The 14,377-nt window shown below is 41.5% G+C and overlaps 3 protein-coding genes across 4 annotated transcripts; all 3 read right to left on the bottom strand.

Moving 5' to 3' along the window:
- Positions 1-618: 618 nt before the first annotated feature.
- On the bottom strand, positions 619-5,614 carry slc26a2 (solute carrier family 26 member 2). Its single transcript, XM_067248306.1, has 5 exons — positions 5,540-5,614; positions 4,019-4,647; positions 3,621-3,904; positions 3,023-3,478; positions 619-2,775 (listed from the first exon to the last, which is right to left on the bottom strand). The coding sequence occupies exons 1-5, from the start codon at positions 5,553-5,555 to the stop codon at positions 1,986-1,988; spliced, it is 2,175 nt and encodes a 724-aa protein (XP_067104407.1). The 5' UTR covers positions 5,556-5,614; the 3' UTR covers positions 619-1,985.
- Positions 5,615-7,060: 1,446 nt separating this feature from the next.
- Positions 7,061-9,398, bottom strand: LOC136954282 (heterogeneous nuclear ribonucleoprotein A0-like). Its single transcript, XM_067247871.1, has one exon. The coding sequence runs from the start codon at positions 8,955-8,957 to the stop codon at positions 8,061-8,063; it is 897 nt and encodes a 298-aa protein (XP_067103972.1). The 5' UTR covers positions 8,958-9,398; the 3' UTR covers positions 7,061-8,060.
- Positions 9,399-10,211: 813 nt separating this feature from the next.
- LOC136953798 (heterogeneous nuclear ribonucleoprotein A0-like) lies at positions 10,212-13,084 on the bottom strand. 2 transcript variants are annotated; one of them, XM_067247216.1, is made up of 4 exons: positions 11,954-13,084; positions 10,903-11,032; positions 10,480-10,582; positions 10,212-10,322 (listed from the first exon to the last, which is right to left on the bottom strand). In XM_067247216.1, the coding sequence occupies exon 1, from the start codon at positions 13,046-13,048 to the stop codon at positions 12,122-12,124; it is 927 nt and encodes a 308-aa protein (XP_067103317.1). In that variant the 5' UTR covers positions 13,049-13,084; the 3' UTR covers positions 10,212-10,322; positions 10,480-10,582; positions 10,903-11,032; positions 11,954-12,121. The 2 variants fall into 2 exon arrangements, 1 of the variants encoding a protein (XP_067103317.1); XR_010878004.1 differs by lacking the exon at positions 10,903-11,032 and having other exon boundaries at positions 11,954-12,088.
- Positions 13,085-14,377: the final 1,293 nt, after the last annotated feature.

The raw sequence follows: 14,377 nt of genomic DNA on the forward strand, positions 1-14,377 counted from the left end.
CTCCTGGCCAAGGACAATTGGATGAGCCGGAGGTAATCCCAGAGAGACAAAAGAAAGAGAAATTAGAACATCAGTCCACATTCCCTTAGATACCAAATTAAGTCTTTATTGTCAGGTAAGGCAAATTTGGTTTGCAGACAAAGTTAAAATATATAACATTAATAAGACATACAGTAAATTACAACAGCGCCCAGAGAGCATTGGTTCAAAGTAGCTTGTAAGGGGATGGCCCAGGAAGACAATGATAGTATTGGACTTTTTCTGCATCTCTGCAAGACAAAATGGTCAGAGCAATGCTGTGATGTAGGTCAAGACAGACTGAATAAAATGTAGTTAAATAGATAAATTCACGAAATAGAAAACATTTCCCATCAACTCTATATCAACACAAAAGGTGTGTACCCGTACTCATCCTCACAAACCCACATATGAGTTAACTTAAACAATAAGCACATATGCTACATACACTTGCAGCAATTGATAAACTAACTTTGCACCAAACTGCATCAAAGAGTAAACACAGTTACTGTAATACAGTGGGCATGGTGTAGCCACAAATGACTTGGACCTGAATTACGTAAATGTAAGAGGTGGTTACAATTGCAAGTCATACAAATGAAGAATTAAAGGGCCTTTATTACAAAGTTTGAAGATAAGTAACTGGTAATCTACACTGGGTCAAATTTACCCTAACTTCACATATTAAGTTTTTAGTAGTTGTGAAGAATGTTAAAACCAGCCCAAGCAAATGTTCTTAAACAAAGTTAAATATTTATGTTGAATATTATTCCACTTTTATCATTGTTGAACACTTATTTCTAGTACATTTGCTGTGGCAAAAATTAGGAAGGCACTATGATACATTCACAAGTAAAAAACAAAGGCACTTGAATTTGAGGTAGAACTTTTGGATCTGTCCCACTATATTGCAATAAAAATATCTTACTTATACAGCTGCAACAATTTTATAGGAAAGTTATATGTAAGACACACCAAAAATACTTTTGCCTTTAATGCAATCATAACAATATGCCTAGGGTTGAGAATAATATCAGAGATGAAAAACAAATCTTAAAAACCTTAAGATCTGGGTGGTATTCCAGAAAGCAAGTTATGCGACTTAACCGGGTAAGTTAACTCTCCAGCTGACACAAAATGTTGCTACAATGCTGTGTGCCAACTCGATAGTTCACTTACCTGGTTATGTTGCATAACTTGCTTTCTGGAATACCCTCCTGAAGGTTGGAATTTAGTTTTGTATTTTGCTTGATTACTGGTTGTTAACATACAACGTCCAATATGGTCAACTCTGAATGTATTTAGCTCACAAGCATGCTTCTCACTATCTCCTCGTGTTATGGTTAAGCTGGCAAATATATTAAAGGAGTATCCCTGAGTAGAAGCCTGGAGGGCAGATATTAAGTTGGAGACATTACATGGCAATCATGAGCCCCTTGTAAAGGGTGAAACTGTCTATAGCTCAGTGAGTTCTTATTGACTAATTAATGAATATCTATGTGCAGTGAATGTCTTGGAAAATACACTCAGCACATTTACTGGGCAACACAGGGCATTCAGTGAAACATTTTTGTGAAAATCACTAAATGTTTTTTTAAATGGTTTACATTCACCATTAGAAAACAAATATTTTGGAATAGCATTCTTAAGACAACATTGATCTTCCTCTGATAGATTCAGTAAAACCGTAATTTCCTTTGGTTATGATCATAATTGTTTTAAAGCAGGTGATAATACACTTTATGGCCAATAGTATGCAGACAACGCTCAGTATACAGACATCTGCTTGTTGAACCTCTCATTTCCAAACTTTGCATATTTAACTGCTTTCAATCTTCTGGGTCTTTCCAATATACATCCGCCATAAATGTGACATGAACACATCAAAACGTACATAAATATTGAAACATCAGCTATGTGTACCCCTTTCAAATATAAATGCTGTATAAAGACGTTGAAAACTGAACTCAGCAGTGTGGGTCACATGCCCCATTTTCACCTGAGAGACATTGAGCATAATGCACAGCATCACTGATGGTGAAAAACACATGTTCTCTTTCTCCATCGTTGTCTGGGTAGTACCCCCCTCTCTGCAGAGAGGCACGCACTGAGAAGTTACACTGTGCCAGTAGTACCTTGACTCCCAGCTCTTTGTAGTCCTCATATACCTCTTTCAGTGAATTCACCCCAGCTGTATCTAAAAATAATACCGGACTACAATCTATCACCACACTGTGGAAGCTGGACTTAACTGGCAGAAAGACATTGGTGGTCATCTCTGCCTCTTGACCCTTGGTCCTGTTCTCTCCTGCCCTCATCTGACCTTCTCGTTTCCGGTTCTTTTCCAACTTCTTGCGATGGACCTTTTCCTTGACCGGGTCTAGCCCCAGCCGGTGATAGAGGCACTTCTTGAACAAGCTCTGATTGGCGTAGTAGATGGGCGATTCATAACGGAAGATTGCAATGCCAGGCTGGCTCTGGATACCGTGGTAGCCGGCTAGGTCCTCATACAGTTCGCTGGTTCCAACCCTTCCCAGCTCCAGGCCTTGGGCCCTCTGCGTGCGAACCAGAACACAGAAGGCTGAAACCAGGACCCCAACCAACAAACCAAGCTCTGTGTTGATCAAAGCCGAAGTTGCGGCAGTAATAAGCCAGATGCTTGCGTCAACACGGTTTACGTGCCACATCTGAGGAATTTCCGTGAACTTTCGCAGTGCCCCGCTAAGGTTCACGATGATGATCACAGCCAAAACACACCTGGAGAAATGCAAACCCAGAAACAGCATCATCAATGAAAATGAAATAATTATGCAAGTGGGATTATTAGTGGAAACTGAGCACCACAAAATCATTTTCTGAGTGACTATTAGAAAGCACCAATAATAAATGGCAATAACAATTAGACAAAATGAGATATTAGAGGTAACTCAATAGTCGTACTACAGTAAATCATGATAAATCAATTAGTAAACAAATTAATAATTGAAAAAAATGAATGCATTACTTCTGCAGTGAGTAGAAGAGTGGGGCGATGAGCAGAAGTACTAGCAGCAGCACCAGAGCAGTGACCAAACCAGAAAGTTGGGTCTTGCAGCCTGTTGACTCCTTCACCAGGGTTTTCGTCAGTGCTGCGCTAGTAGTAAAGCAACGGAAGAACGATGGCAGGATGTTACAGAACCCAATCGCGTACATCTCCTGGTTAGGATCCACTTGGTAGCCGTGCTTCTTGGCGAACATCTCGGACAGTGAGACAGTTATAGCGAAACCCACAACAGCAATAGAGAAGGCATCAACCGCCACGGCAGGTATAAGTGACCAGGAAGGCATCTGGGGTGGCAGGAAACCTGTGGGGATGGTGCCAGCGACATCTGACCCATACACCTCCTGGAAGCATCCAAAGTGGGAAGCAACTGTTGCAGCAATGACAACAAAGAGTTCCCAGGGGATCGGTGCCTTGAGTCTGAGGAGTAGATCCATAGTTGTGTGGTCAGATTTTATTGAAAAATGTATATAAAAAAGTTTTTTTGGTGAGTGTGTGTGTAAATATTATAAAAATGCAAGGGATACAGTATAATGCTGTTCCAAACAGAGCCAACCCATACCTGGTCTTGAAACGCTCATTCAGTTCCTTAGTGGGGACCAGGACAAGGAGGCAGAGAAGACTGGTAAACAAGTCACACAAATTGGTGTCGGCCATGTTCTGTAGTAGGCTGAACCAGGTCTTTATTAGGGTGAACCAGCCTTGAGCCCTAGGCAGCTTCAGTCCTAAGAGGTACTTTAGCTGGGAGGTGAGGATGGTGAGGGAAGCCCCAGTGGCAAAGCCGCTTAGGAGGGAATCAGACAGGTAAACGGACACAAAGCCCACCTGGAGGAGACCCATCATAACCTTGAAGGGATAGGAGGGAAGTAGGGGTAAAGGTAACTATCGATACAGTATTTGCGGATATTTTGTGATCATCCCAGAGCTTTGGGGTTTGTTAACTCTCGGCCACAGTCTTACCTGGTACACCCCAGCCGTGAAGGTGACCGTAGCTCCGACCATAATGGCATAACAGCTCTTATCGCAGACTAGACCAGCACCTGCGGTGTCATTCCCCAGTCTGCCCAATATAAAGGACGTTGTTTTATTACTGTATCCCTCTGTGATGTATCCTGCTGCAGCCACCTCCCTGTCCACCACCTGCCCCACGAGAAGACACAACACGCCAAAGATACCCACAGATACGTGACGTGAGGTGCCCAAGAAGGAGTAGATGATGGAGGAGAAGAAAGAGGTATAAAGGCCATAAATGGGTTCCTGCCCAGCTAGTAGGGAGTAGGCAATAGACTGGGGAACAAGCAGTATTCCCACAATTAAACCTGACATAATGTCACCAAGGAGCCACTCTTTAAGATGGTAGCGAGGAAGCCATTGTAAGATTGGGATAAACCTAAGCACAGAAGCTTTGGCTATCTGAGCTGAGCTGCAAAAGCAATGTTTTTGTAGCCTCCGAGCAAACACTGTTTTCAATGGCTCTTCTGTCTTCTCTCGTCTCTCTAAGACAATAGCAAGCTGCAGGTCACTGTCCTTGGATACTGAGTTGGAGTCGTTTTCATCCACAGCCGTCCTTAATGTAGCCATCATATACTCTGCAAAGATATTAAAGGTGATTATTATTATTGTACAGAAACGTTGTATATGTCAGTCCTATTTTCCATTGTCAACGGTTTTGTAGTTAAGATAATAAATGTGTTTCTTGTTCATGATTAAATAAACTGCTGATTTGGCCTGGCACAATATTTTTGCACAAACACCTATGGAATCAAATCAATTATATCATGCTATTTGTGGAGTGTTCATAATAATTTCGTCCATTCTAAATGTAAGGCCTTTTTAATCGTAGGCCTACTATTACTATTACTTGTGTCTGCTGCATATGACATGGTAAATACTCTACAAGATACTATGAATAAATACATACGATTTGTGCTGAAATAGGGCATAGCCTAGGCCTATAGCCACACCACAGTCTATGAGCCTATACCTCTGTTTGCCAATAGGATTATTGGCCATGACAAACACTTATGCAGTAGGCTAGAGTGCCTCGTTGTACTGCACACACTGGAAAGGCAAAAAGTGGCCTTTTGACTTTTCGATTTTAACAACTATGCTACTTTCATAAACAATCCTTAATGAAAATTTAGTTGAACTGTATTTTATTTGAGTAGTTCTCAAAATTTGGGGATGCGTAAACTATAGTGGTGTGGTTCAGACAGGCATGTCCACGAGGATTATCCGTATGTCTACTATACAGTTGGTAATGTACAGTGAGACATAGTGGACGGGATCGGAAAGCATACTGTCAATTGTAAATTGAAAGCTCACTACTTCATTGGAGACACTAAACTACTTCTAAACTCCATCACTTCCACCCTTTGCGAGAGGCTTTATGAATGAAAACCGTAACTTCTGGTCGCCAACGTGTCTAATTGACAGCAATTAGCTCTCCAATAGTCTATATTTAATGATAGCGTTACTCACCTGAGTTTACGTTCATCCGTTCATTGCACAGACTTGTTTTTCAATTGTAACATGAGAGAACAAGAAGGCTGCCTCTCAATCCGGCTTACTTTAGACAACGTCACCCACGCCGTGTACACGTAAACACGCGATGGAATGATAGCTGACTAAAAGGACCAAAAATAATCAAAAATCTGCACAAATGCGCACCGTTTTGACACTGCACAACAATTTGCAAACATAGCCTATTTTATTTTTTAATAATATAGCCTATATGCAGCATTCGTTAGCGACATCTATTTTGGTCCATGTCCTACTGATATTTGAGACCTTTGAGAGGTCAACATAATTCTCTGCCCCCTGGTGTCAGATACGAGGTTCCATTGCTTATGCGGGGTGGGTTGAACTGAAATATGTAGCCTATATAGGCTACTGAACGCAAATATACACTAACTCACGAGTCCCTATCAAGATTATAAAAAAATAGCCTAAATGAATAGGCTACTAAAACAGTAAGTCACTTAAGATGAGTCATCTCTTGATACAAAATAAGCGTATAGCCTAGAAGTTAGATTTCAACCAAATTCTAATTAGGCATAGTTTAGGCCTTACTCCACACACTACTAGGATGTATGAGGTGATTTTTAACGCTTTTGTGGCAGTTTTTTCGCTTTCTTTACCTGGTATAGGTCATTGGCTCAATCTTTACAGACTGATGGTGAGAACATTTGTCATTAGTGTTGTGTGGGCCGCATGGGATGTTGTAATACATTGAGCACTGGCATGCCAAGGTACACCAAGATACAAACTATCCAACCTAACTTAATTTCCATACCAAAAGTTAATATTTACATAAAATGTTCTTTTAACGCATTGCCAAAATACATTTTTACACAATTATTAACGACTGTTATTGAAATCTGTTTAGGTCTGTTTTGAATGTATTCCTTGTGGAAACCAAAAACATGTACAAACATTCACTATCTCGGGATCTGGTTGCACAAATATGCCACTCTGTAATATTTTTGTGGGTTTGGCAGTGTTAGGCAATGGAAACTGCCATTTGTCTTTAATATCCAATATGCTTGAATCCATATCTTAATACCTCTCTGCCTGGATTTGATTGCTCAATTTAATTTATTTTCTAGTGAGTTGCAGTATTCTCATATTTGAAGGCAGGATGTGTTATGTAAAATGGCTGCGAGCAAACATCAACAGAACTTGGAACAGATGTCCCTCTGGTGGTGAATAGGGTATATTTCACACGTGCTTTATTTTGAAAGTTAATTTGTGGTTGGGGCTACAATTCATTTACACCTCAAAATATAATGCAACCACTATGGATTTCACATGACTGGGGAAAAATATTAATCTGTTGGATGACAGTAAAGGTAAGGATGTGTATCAGACAAAGCAGGGTGCATGCTGTTTAAAGCTGGTTAATGGTGCGACCTGTAGCAGCAAATGTAGATTCAGAACATCCCAAACACTGATAAGACATACTGCCAATTTAAATATAAAAAAGAATGGGGACAAAACTGCTGAATTTAGAGTGGCCTTTTAATGTAATCAAAACTAGGTGCATCTGTGTAATGATCACACTGATCAATAAGCTTAAAACTTCCTCATTCCATCCACCTGACTGATGTGGCCCATCATAACAAAAAACTGAAAACTTCTCAAAAATGTATGACGACAGACATGTCTGGGATCTAATTTCAGCACATGAAACATGGCATCAAATCTCAACACGTTGCATTTTTACTTAATAAAATGTATATTGTTTGTAAATGTCTACTCAATATTTGTATTTCTCAAAAGATGAACACGATTTTCAGTCTTGAAAGATGTTGATTCTTCCTCTGTTCTACACAATAATCAGCCTGGAAAGTTTTCAAACTTTTAAAAACTTTATTACAAGCAAAAGAGTGAAGCTTAAGGGTCAACAGAATACAGGATATTTTAAGTACAGAACTGCAGGTATAGAACAGCACATCTTTGACAAAAAAACATCAGGTCACAGAAAAAAAAGAAAAGATCACCATCAGATAAAACAAAATAAATAATGCAATGATCACGATAGTGCTTGACATCTCAAAATAACCTGTCACTAATCTTAAGATACTCAAAAGTATACATTGCTTCCAACTCCATTAATACCCCTGAGTTCATGTTGCTAAACTAATTGACTTATCTGGCTGATAACTTGACTGTTACCACCCAACTTCTTAAAATGCGACGTGAACTACATTTATTTTCAAAAAAAACAAACATTTCAAAATAAAATTACAATTTGACAGTTCTTAAAAGTTTAACTGGTATCAAAGTCCATAATGTTTAGGAGTCTATGTGGAAGGGGTTGAAAACAGGGGCTAGGGGGAGGGGTGTTCATTCATTCAGAGTGGGTGATGGGCGACGATTCCTTGGGTTCCATTGTAGCAACAAAGAAAGTGAGCACCCCGACCCATGGGTGTAATATCAGTTCTTTGAATCAAACTTTCCCTATGGACATTTCCAAATTAATTACGGAGGTCAATGGTTTCTAATAGCCGCCATATCCCCCCCTGCCGTAGCCGCCGCCGCCACCTCCGCGGGCATACGGTGCACCGCTTCTGCTGGAGTAATTGCCCCCCTTCATGGCTCCGTAACCGGAAGACTGCTGTGCGTAGTCGTCGCCAAAGTCACTGTATCCGTAACCACCCCCCATTTGGCCCCCATAACCTCCTCCGTAACCCCCCTGGTTACCGTAGCCTCCGCCGTTACTGTACCCGCCGCCGTAGCCACCGTCGTTACCTCCGTAGCCTCCGCCATAACTGCCATAGCCTCCACCTCGGCCGCCACCGTAGCCGTTGTATGACATCCCCCTTCCTCGTCCGCCTCTTCCACCACGACCACCGGCCGCCTGCATCTCTTGCTTGGTGAGAGCTTTCTTCACCTCCACCTTGTGCCCGTTGATGGTGTGGTACTTCAACAATACTGCTTTGTCGGCCGAGTCATTATCTTCAAAGTAGACAAAGCCGAATCCCCGCTTCTTCCCGGTCTCTTTATCGGTTATGACTTCGGCCTTCTCTATTGCGCCATACTGGGAAAAATATTCATTCAGATGTTCGTCTTCTATGTCGTCTTTCAAACCACCTACAAATATTTTCTTGACTTTAGCTAGTGCCTCTGGCCTATTTGCATCTTCACGAGCAACGGCTCTCTTCAACTCCACGTTTGTACCATCTACGACATGTGGCCTGGCAGCCATGGCGGCATCGGCCTCCTCCGGTGTAGAGTACGTGACAAAGCCGAAACAGCGGGACCGTTGCAGCTGCTGATTTAGAACCACCGCGCAATCAGTTAACTGACCGTACTGCTCGAAATGCTGCCGAAGTCCATCGTCGGTAGTCTCGACGTTCAATCCACCGACAAAAAGCTTGCAAAGTTGGTTTGTCATGATTGTTTGTAGACTGGCAAAACGGCAAATTCGTTCGTTCTTTTCTCCAAGATGCCGATCGACGTAAAAGGCCTTCCTTGCGTTTGCCGTCTGTAGTGTACGTGCAGCGTGCACGGTACGTTCTTCGTTCTGATTCGCAGTTCACTTAAGCCCCGCCTATCCTGGCCACATTTAAAAAAATAAGATACTGTTGAGAACCCCAGTGTTTAGAAACCTCCTCGTTAACAAATTACCGAAGAAACACTTTTAACCAGTGAATCTCAGACTGAAGGCAATTTCTGAGGCGTTACAACTCACGGTGTCCTGCCAAATCAAATAATTTCAGACAATAGTAAACTACAATTTTTCATACTGGTCCTCCAATAGGGTTTATTCTTGGTCGACGCCACATGTTCTCCATTACATAAAACATTCAGTGGATTTAAGATATTAAACGTCTAGATATTAAATGTTGAAACTGAAGTCACAATGTTGTATTCACTATACAATCATTAAATGGATGCTGTGTCCAGCTATACAGTCACTATGATCAAAATCTTATTTATCCAAAATTTCCAAAGCCATCACTCAGGATTAAATTTTGAAATCGACTTCAAAGACAGAATGCATTAATGTGACAACCTCATCTAAGTCACCAACAAATATCCGTGTCTTAGTTTGATCCCATTACATTTACATTTAGCAGGCGCTCTTATACAGAGCAACTTACAGTAACTACAGGGACATTCCCCCCCACGGCAAGTAGGGTGAAGTGCCTTGCCCATGGACACTTCGTCATTTGGCACAGCCGGGAATCGAACCGGTAACCTGATTAATAGCCTGATTCCCTAACCGCTCAGCCATCTGACTCCATTAGTTAAAGGGGAAGTTGGTAAACCAACCATTTACATATTCATCACCTCATTAATCCACCTGGCATATCACCAATGAAGTGAATTATGTAATGTATACTATGTGCTAATGAGGAAATAACATGGAGTTTTCCAGACAGTTCTTCCTTGTCTGAGGGTTTATAGGTTTGATTTAAGTGCAATTCTATGGGTGTATTTGAAGCCCTCTGATTGTAAAAAGGGATATACAAATGCAATTTGACTAGGGAGTTAGGTGTTGTGGAAAACCTACACATATCCACCCCAATATTCATCGACATGGTGAGGATTCACTTTCATCTGAAAAACATGTTTCTCCAGTGCTGAAGGCAGATCTCATTCCACTCAGCATTCATAAGTCTTCAATGATTCAATAAGACAATGCTAATATTGCTATAATATTTATTATAAAACAGTCTTAGGATCCATACACATCACTTGCACAAGCAATCCCCCCATAGTATGCGATGTGCCACCAAACATATGCATCTCCTTCCTAAAAATAAAAACAAAAGCAAATTAGGAAACAACTTCTGTAAAATAGCCTGCACTTGTACAAAGACAGTAACATGTTCATACTCCATGTTTACCAATACACCTGTAATTAAGCCAGGTGGGGGGGTGCAGGGGCACCTGGATTGGGACAAAATCACCTTGGGTGACGCATCAGCAGTTAGATTGGTCCCCAGGTCTGGATGCACTGGAGACATGTTCCTCTTTGCCAGATGAATGTCCTGGCACTGGTCACAGGACAACCTGAGAAACAACACAAAGTAAAGAATGAACCACTAGTCAGGTAGATTTTTCCCTTTCTGGAGGTAGACACTAGGTGCTATTCCATGCGCATAAACACAGGAATAGCAGTGTGTCTCCTTAGCCCATTACATATTTTTAAGGACCAAATTGACCAGAAACCCCCTTTTTACTAAATACAAGACGCTATAGATTAAGTCTAAGTAGTAACGATTGAGTTAATGCAAGAACCTTAGTAAACATGGTACATTTGTGTACCATTTGAAAATCCATAGCTTTAAATACTTGACCAACACATAGTGAAGACAGGTTGATTTACATACCTAGTTGCTGGATGTGATCCTAAAGAGATATTTCAGAGTCCTATCACAATCGACCCCAGGTATTGAACAGGGTCCTGTATAAACAAACTGCTACAGCTATTTTGGCGTACTGGGATAACAGTATGAACACCTAAATGTAGGAATCAAAAATAAATATGAGAGCCCTCCAGTCCACAATAAATTCACAAAAGCATAAAGGTAACTACTGTACGAGACAAAGTGCAAGTCATATTGAATTTACTTTATTAGCCATCTAGAAAGCCTCCATGCATTGGCTATGGGCAACGTGACTTTACCATTCACCCACTGGGAGCTTGCATACAATAAATTGAAGAAATACCGGTTAACTAGTGATACGAAAACAAGTATAGTTTCAATTCACCTGTAACCAAGAGAAGAGGCGAACTTAAGGCAACCTGGTTAAATGAGTAAGAACTAGCTAAACTTGTTTAACTTTTTATTTAAAATGAACATACATATGTATATCAATGCTTAACAATAGTAGTTTGATCTTCAGACAGATTATACAATATACATGAGATATTGCTAGAAGTGAAGGAAACGAACAGGCTGATAAGGTGGACGCTTTGTGTAGTGGCTGGGAATCTACTGACGTACTTCGTTGATTTACAAAACATTTTGGCAAGAAAATGAAACTGACTGCATCCGCTCCACCAATCCCGCGAACACTACAACCTAAGGGCTATAATAGTGGACAGTTACACAATTTACATCAGAGACATAAGCTAGGAAATCCAATGCCATAGCACATGCGCCCCTTCCCCATACATTGAAAACAGACTAGTCTTAGGGAAATTCGATACCATTTGCTTAAAATGCAGATAAGAAAAATATAGTAGTATTTAACAAAACAATCCTAAGTTACTAAATTCGAGAAGATGCTGTACGCATAACTAAATAAAAAGCAGGTCAACTAACGACAGCTACACGCCCTCAACTTTAAACATAAGATAAATGAATTCTGCAATCGAACGTGTCCTACGGCAACAGCTGGTCGTGCAAATCAGGTTCTGGGAAGTGATCTTCCTACCTGTTTGGTTTTGAGGTCTTCGTTAATGATTAGGGTTCACAGTGTCCGCATTTTGGCCTGGTGTTTTACGGCTGATGCCCCATGACTGATTTGAGCTCGGTTAGACGTCCAATCTGACGGTATTGAGGGTGTGAGAATTCTTACGAATAGTCTGTCGTGGACATTGGTTCAGTAGCCGCCATAGGCACCTCTGCCGTAGCCTCCAGCACCGCCTCGAGCATAGGGAGCACTGCTCCGACCCGCAGCGTAATTGGCGCCGCTTTTCATGGGCCCGTATCCGGAGGCTTGCTGGTTGTAGCCAGTGCCAAAGTCACTGTAACCGTTGCCGCCACCATAACCACCCATCTGGTCGCCGTATCCCCCTCCATAGCCACCGGCAGCTCCATAACCTCCTCCATAGCCGCCACTAGCATAGCCGCCGCCATAGCCTCCATCATAGCCCCCACCGTAACCACCCCCATAACCGGTGTTGTAACCACCTCTAGCACTGCCGTAGCCGTTTTGATTGCCTCTCATGCCTCTCCCCCCTCTACTCCTACCACCACCGCCGCCGCGCATTTCTTGCTTGGTCAGGGCTTTCTTCACCTCCACTCTATGTCCGTTGATGGTGTGGAACTTTAGAAGGGCTGCTTTATCGGCAGCATCGTCGTCTGTGAAATGAACAAAGCCGAAGCCCCTCTTCTTTCCGGTTTCCTTTTCAGAAATAACTTCGGCCTTCTGTACCTCACCGAATTGAGTAAAATACTCAGTTAGATGTTCATCTTCAATATCATCTTTCAGTCCTCCGACGAATATTTTCTTGACCTTTGCGTTTATCACTGGGTCATCGGCATCTTCGCGAGCAACAGCCCTCTTTACCTCCACGTTTTTGCCATCGACGACATGTGGCCTAGCCGCCATTGCAGCGTCGGCCTCCTCCGCGGTCTTGTAGGTTACAAAGCCGAAACAACGGGATCTCTGTAGTTGCTGATTCATGACTACAGCACAGTCGGTAAGCTCACCGAATTGCTCAAAATGCTTGCGGAGTCCGTCATTGTCGGTATCGACGTTCAGTCCACCGACGAAAAGTTTGCAGATTTTGGCAGCGTTGTCCATTTTAGACCTTCTGGGTTTGTCGTTACCAGCGTCAAAAGAATATGAAGGTTGTGTGGGGGAGGGATTCAAGCTGTATTTATAGGAGATCATGACGTCACATTTCACGAACGCGCTTGCCAATCGCACGACAGTGCGCCCATTTTGAGATCTGGAGAGGTTTTTAAAGTAAATATGTGTATACTGATAAACTATCTAGGAAATCCACTACATGGAAAGCGGTTCATTTATGTGTTGGCAAATACACAGTTTGTGATGGTTTAGTAAGCAGACATTCAGAAAACGAGTGCTACTGTTTTCACATTGCAAATTGTAAGATAATTTCCTTTGTATTATAACTCTTGTTATAATATTGTGTTATAATTTGTATTATAACAGTTTTTGATTGAACCCAGCAATCAATAAACCTTAACACCTTTTCATGTGTCTTCCATATGACATATGCGTCTGCACATTCTTTAGTAAAACCTGCTTAACCTCTATCCTGGTTTATTGGATTTAAGCAGTAGACTGTTCCTAGAATATTGTGAGCCCTATGTGAGAAACTTGGATTCAATGTCAGCTGGTAAACTGATGAGGATATTTGCACAACAGCAGAGGGCATGTCATGTGGTCATCTGAACAATGACTTTGGTAATGCAGCCTAGTGCTGCCTATTTGTGATTGAATAGATTGATGAGGCCCCTCACCCTTTATGTAAAGTCATCAATAGGGCAATCGAGACTCAAGGTGCCAACAGTATCAAACTGCAGTTGCCGATGCTTGCTAAGTATAGAATATGGTCTTAATGTTCATCACACCATGATTATTTGTAAATATTGACACATCCATCTCCTCCCCTTAAAGTGTTGACTACCCTCTCATGCATCACAAACCTCTTTTTATAACGTTTTTTCCAACTACCTGCCACTCCCAAACATCCCAGTCAAGCCTTGGGAGTTTCTGTTGTGGATTAGTATGTTATAGTATATATAGTGATACAAGTTATATACCATTGAGTGGCTGGTTGGGAAAAAATGACAGGATACATTTTTACTTAAATCTTTATCATCAATTGTTCTTGAACAATCCATCTATCCTACCAAGATAAACATGCATGAGCAGTTTCTAAAGTCTTTCTACTATGACAATACTTAACAGTTGAAAAGCAACCAGCCAATGAAAAGTGGAGATGGTAATGATCGAGATTCATGACTAGGTGACCTTTAATCCTCAAGGAACACCTATGCCAAACTATGCTGTTCTATGAAATCGGAAGTCACACAAACTATCAGCCAGCAGATACAATTTTATGAGCAAAAATATTCACAACATCTTTTCTTTATTGTAATG

The sequence above is a fragment of the Osmerus mordax genome, chromosome 12 (assembly GCF_038355195.1).
Source record: "Osmerus mordax isolate fOsmMor3 chromosome 12, fOsmMor3.pri, whole genome shotgun sequence".
Taxonomy (NCBI): Eukaryota; Metazoa; Chordata; class Actinopteri; order Osmeriformes; family Osmeridae; genus Osmerus; species Osmerus mordax.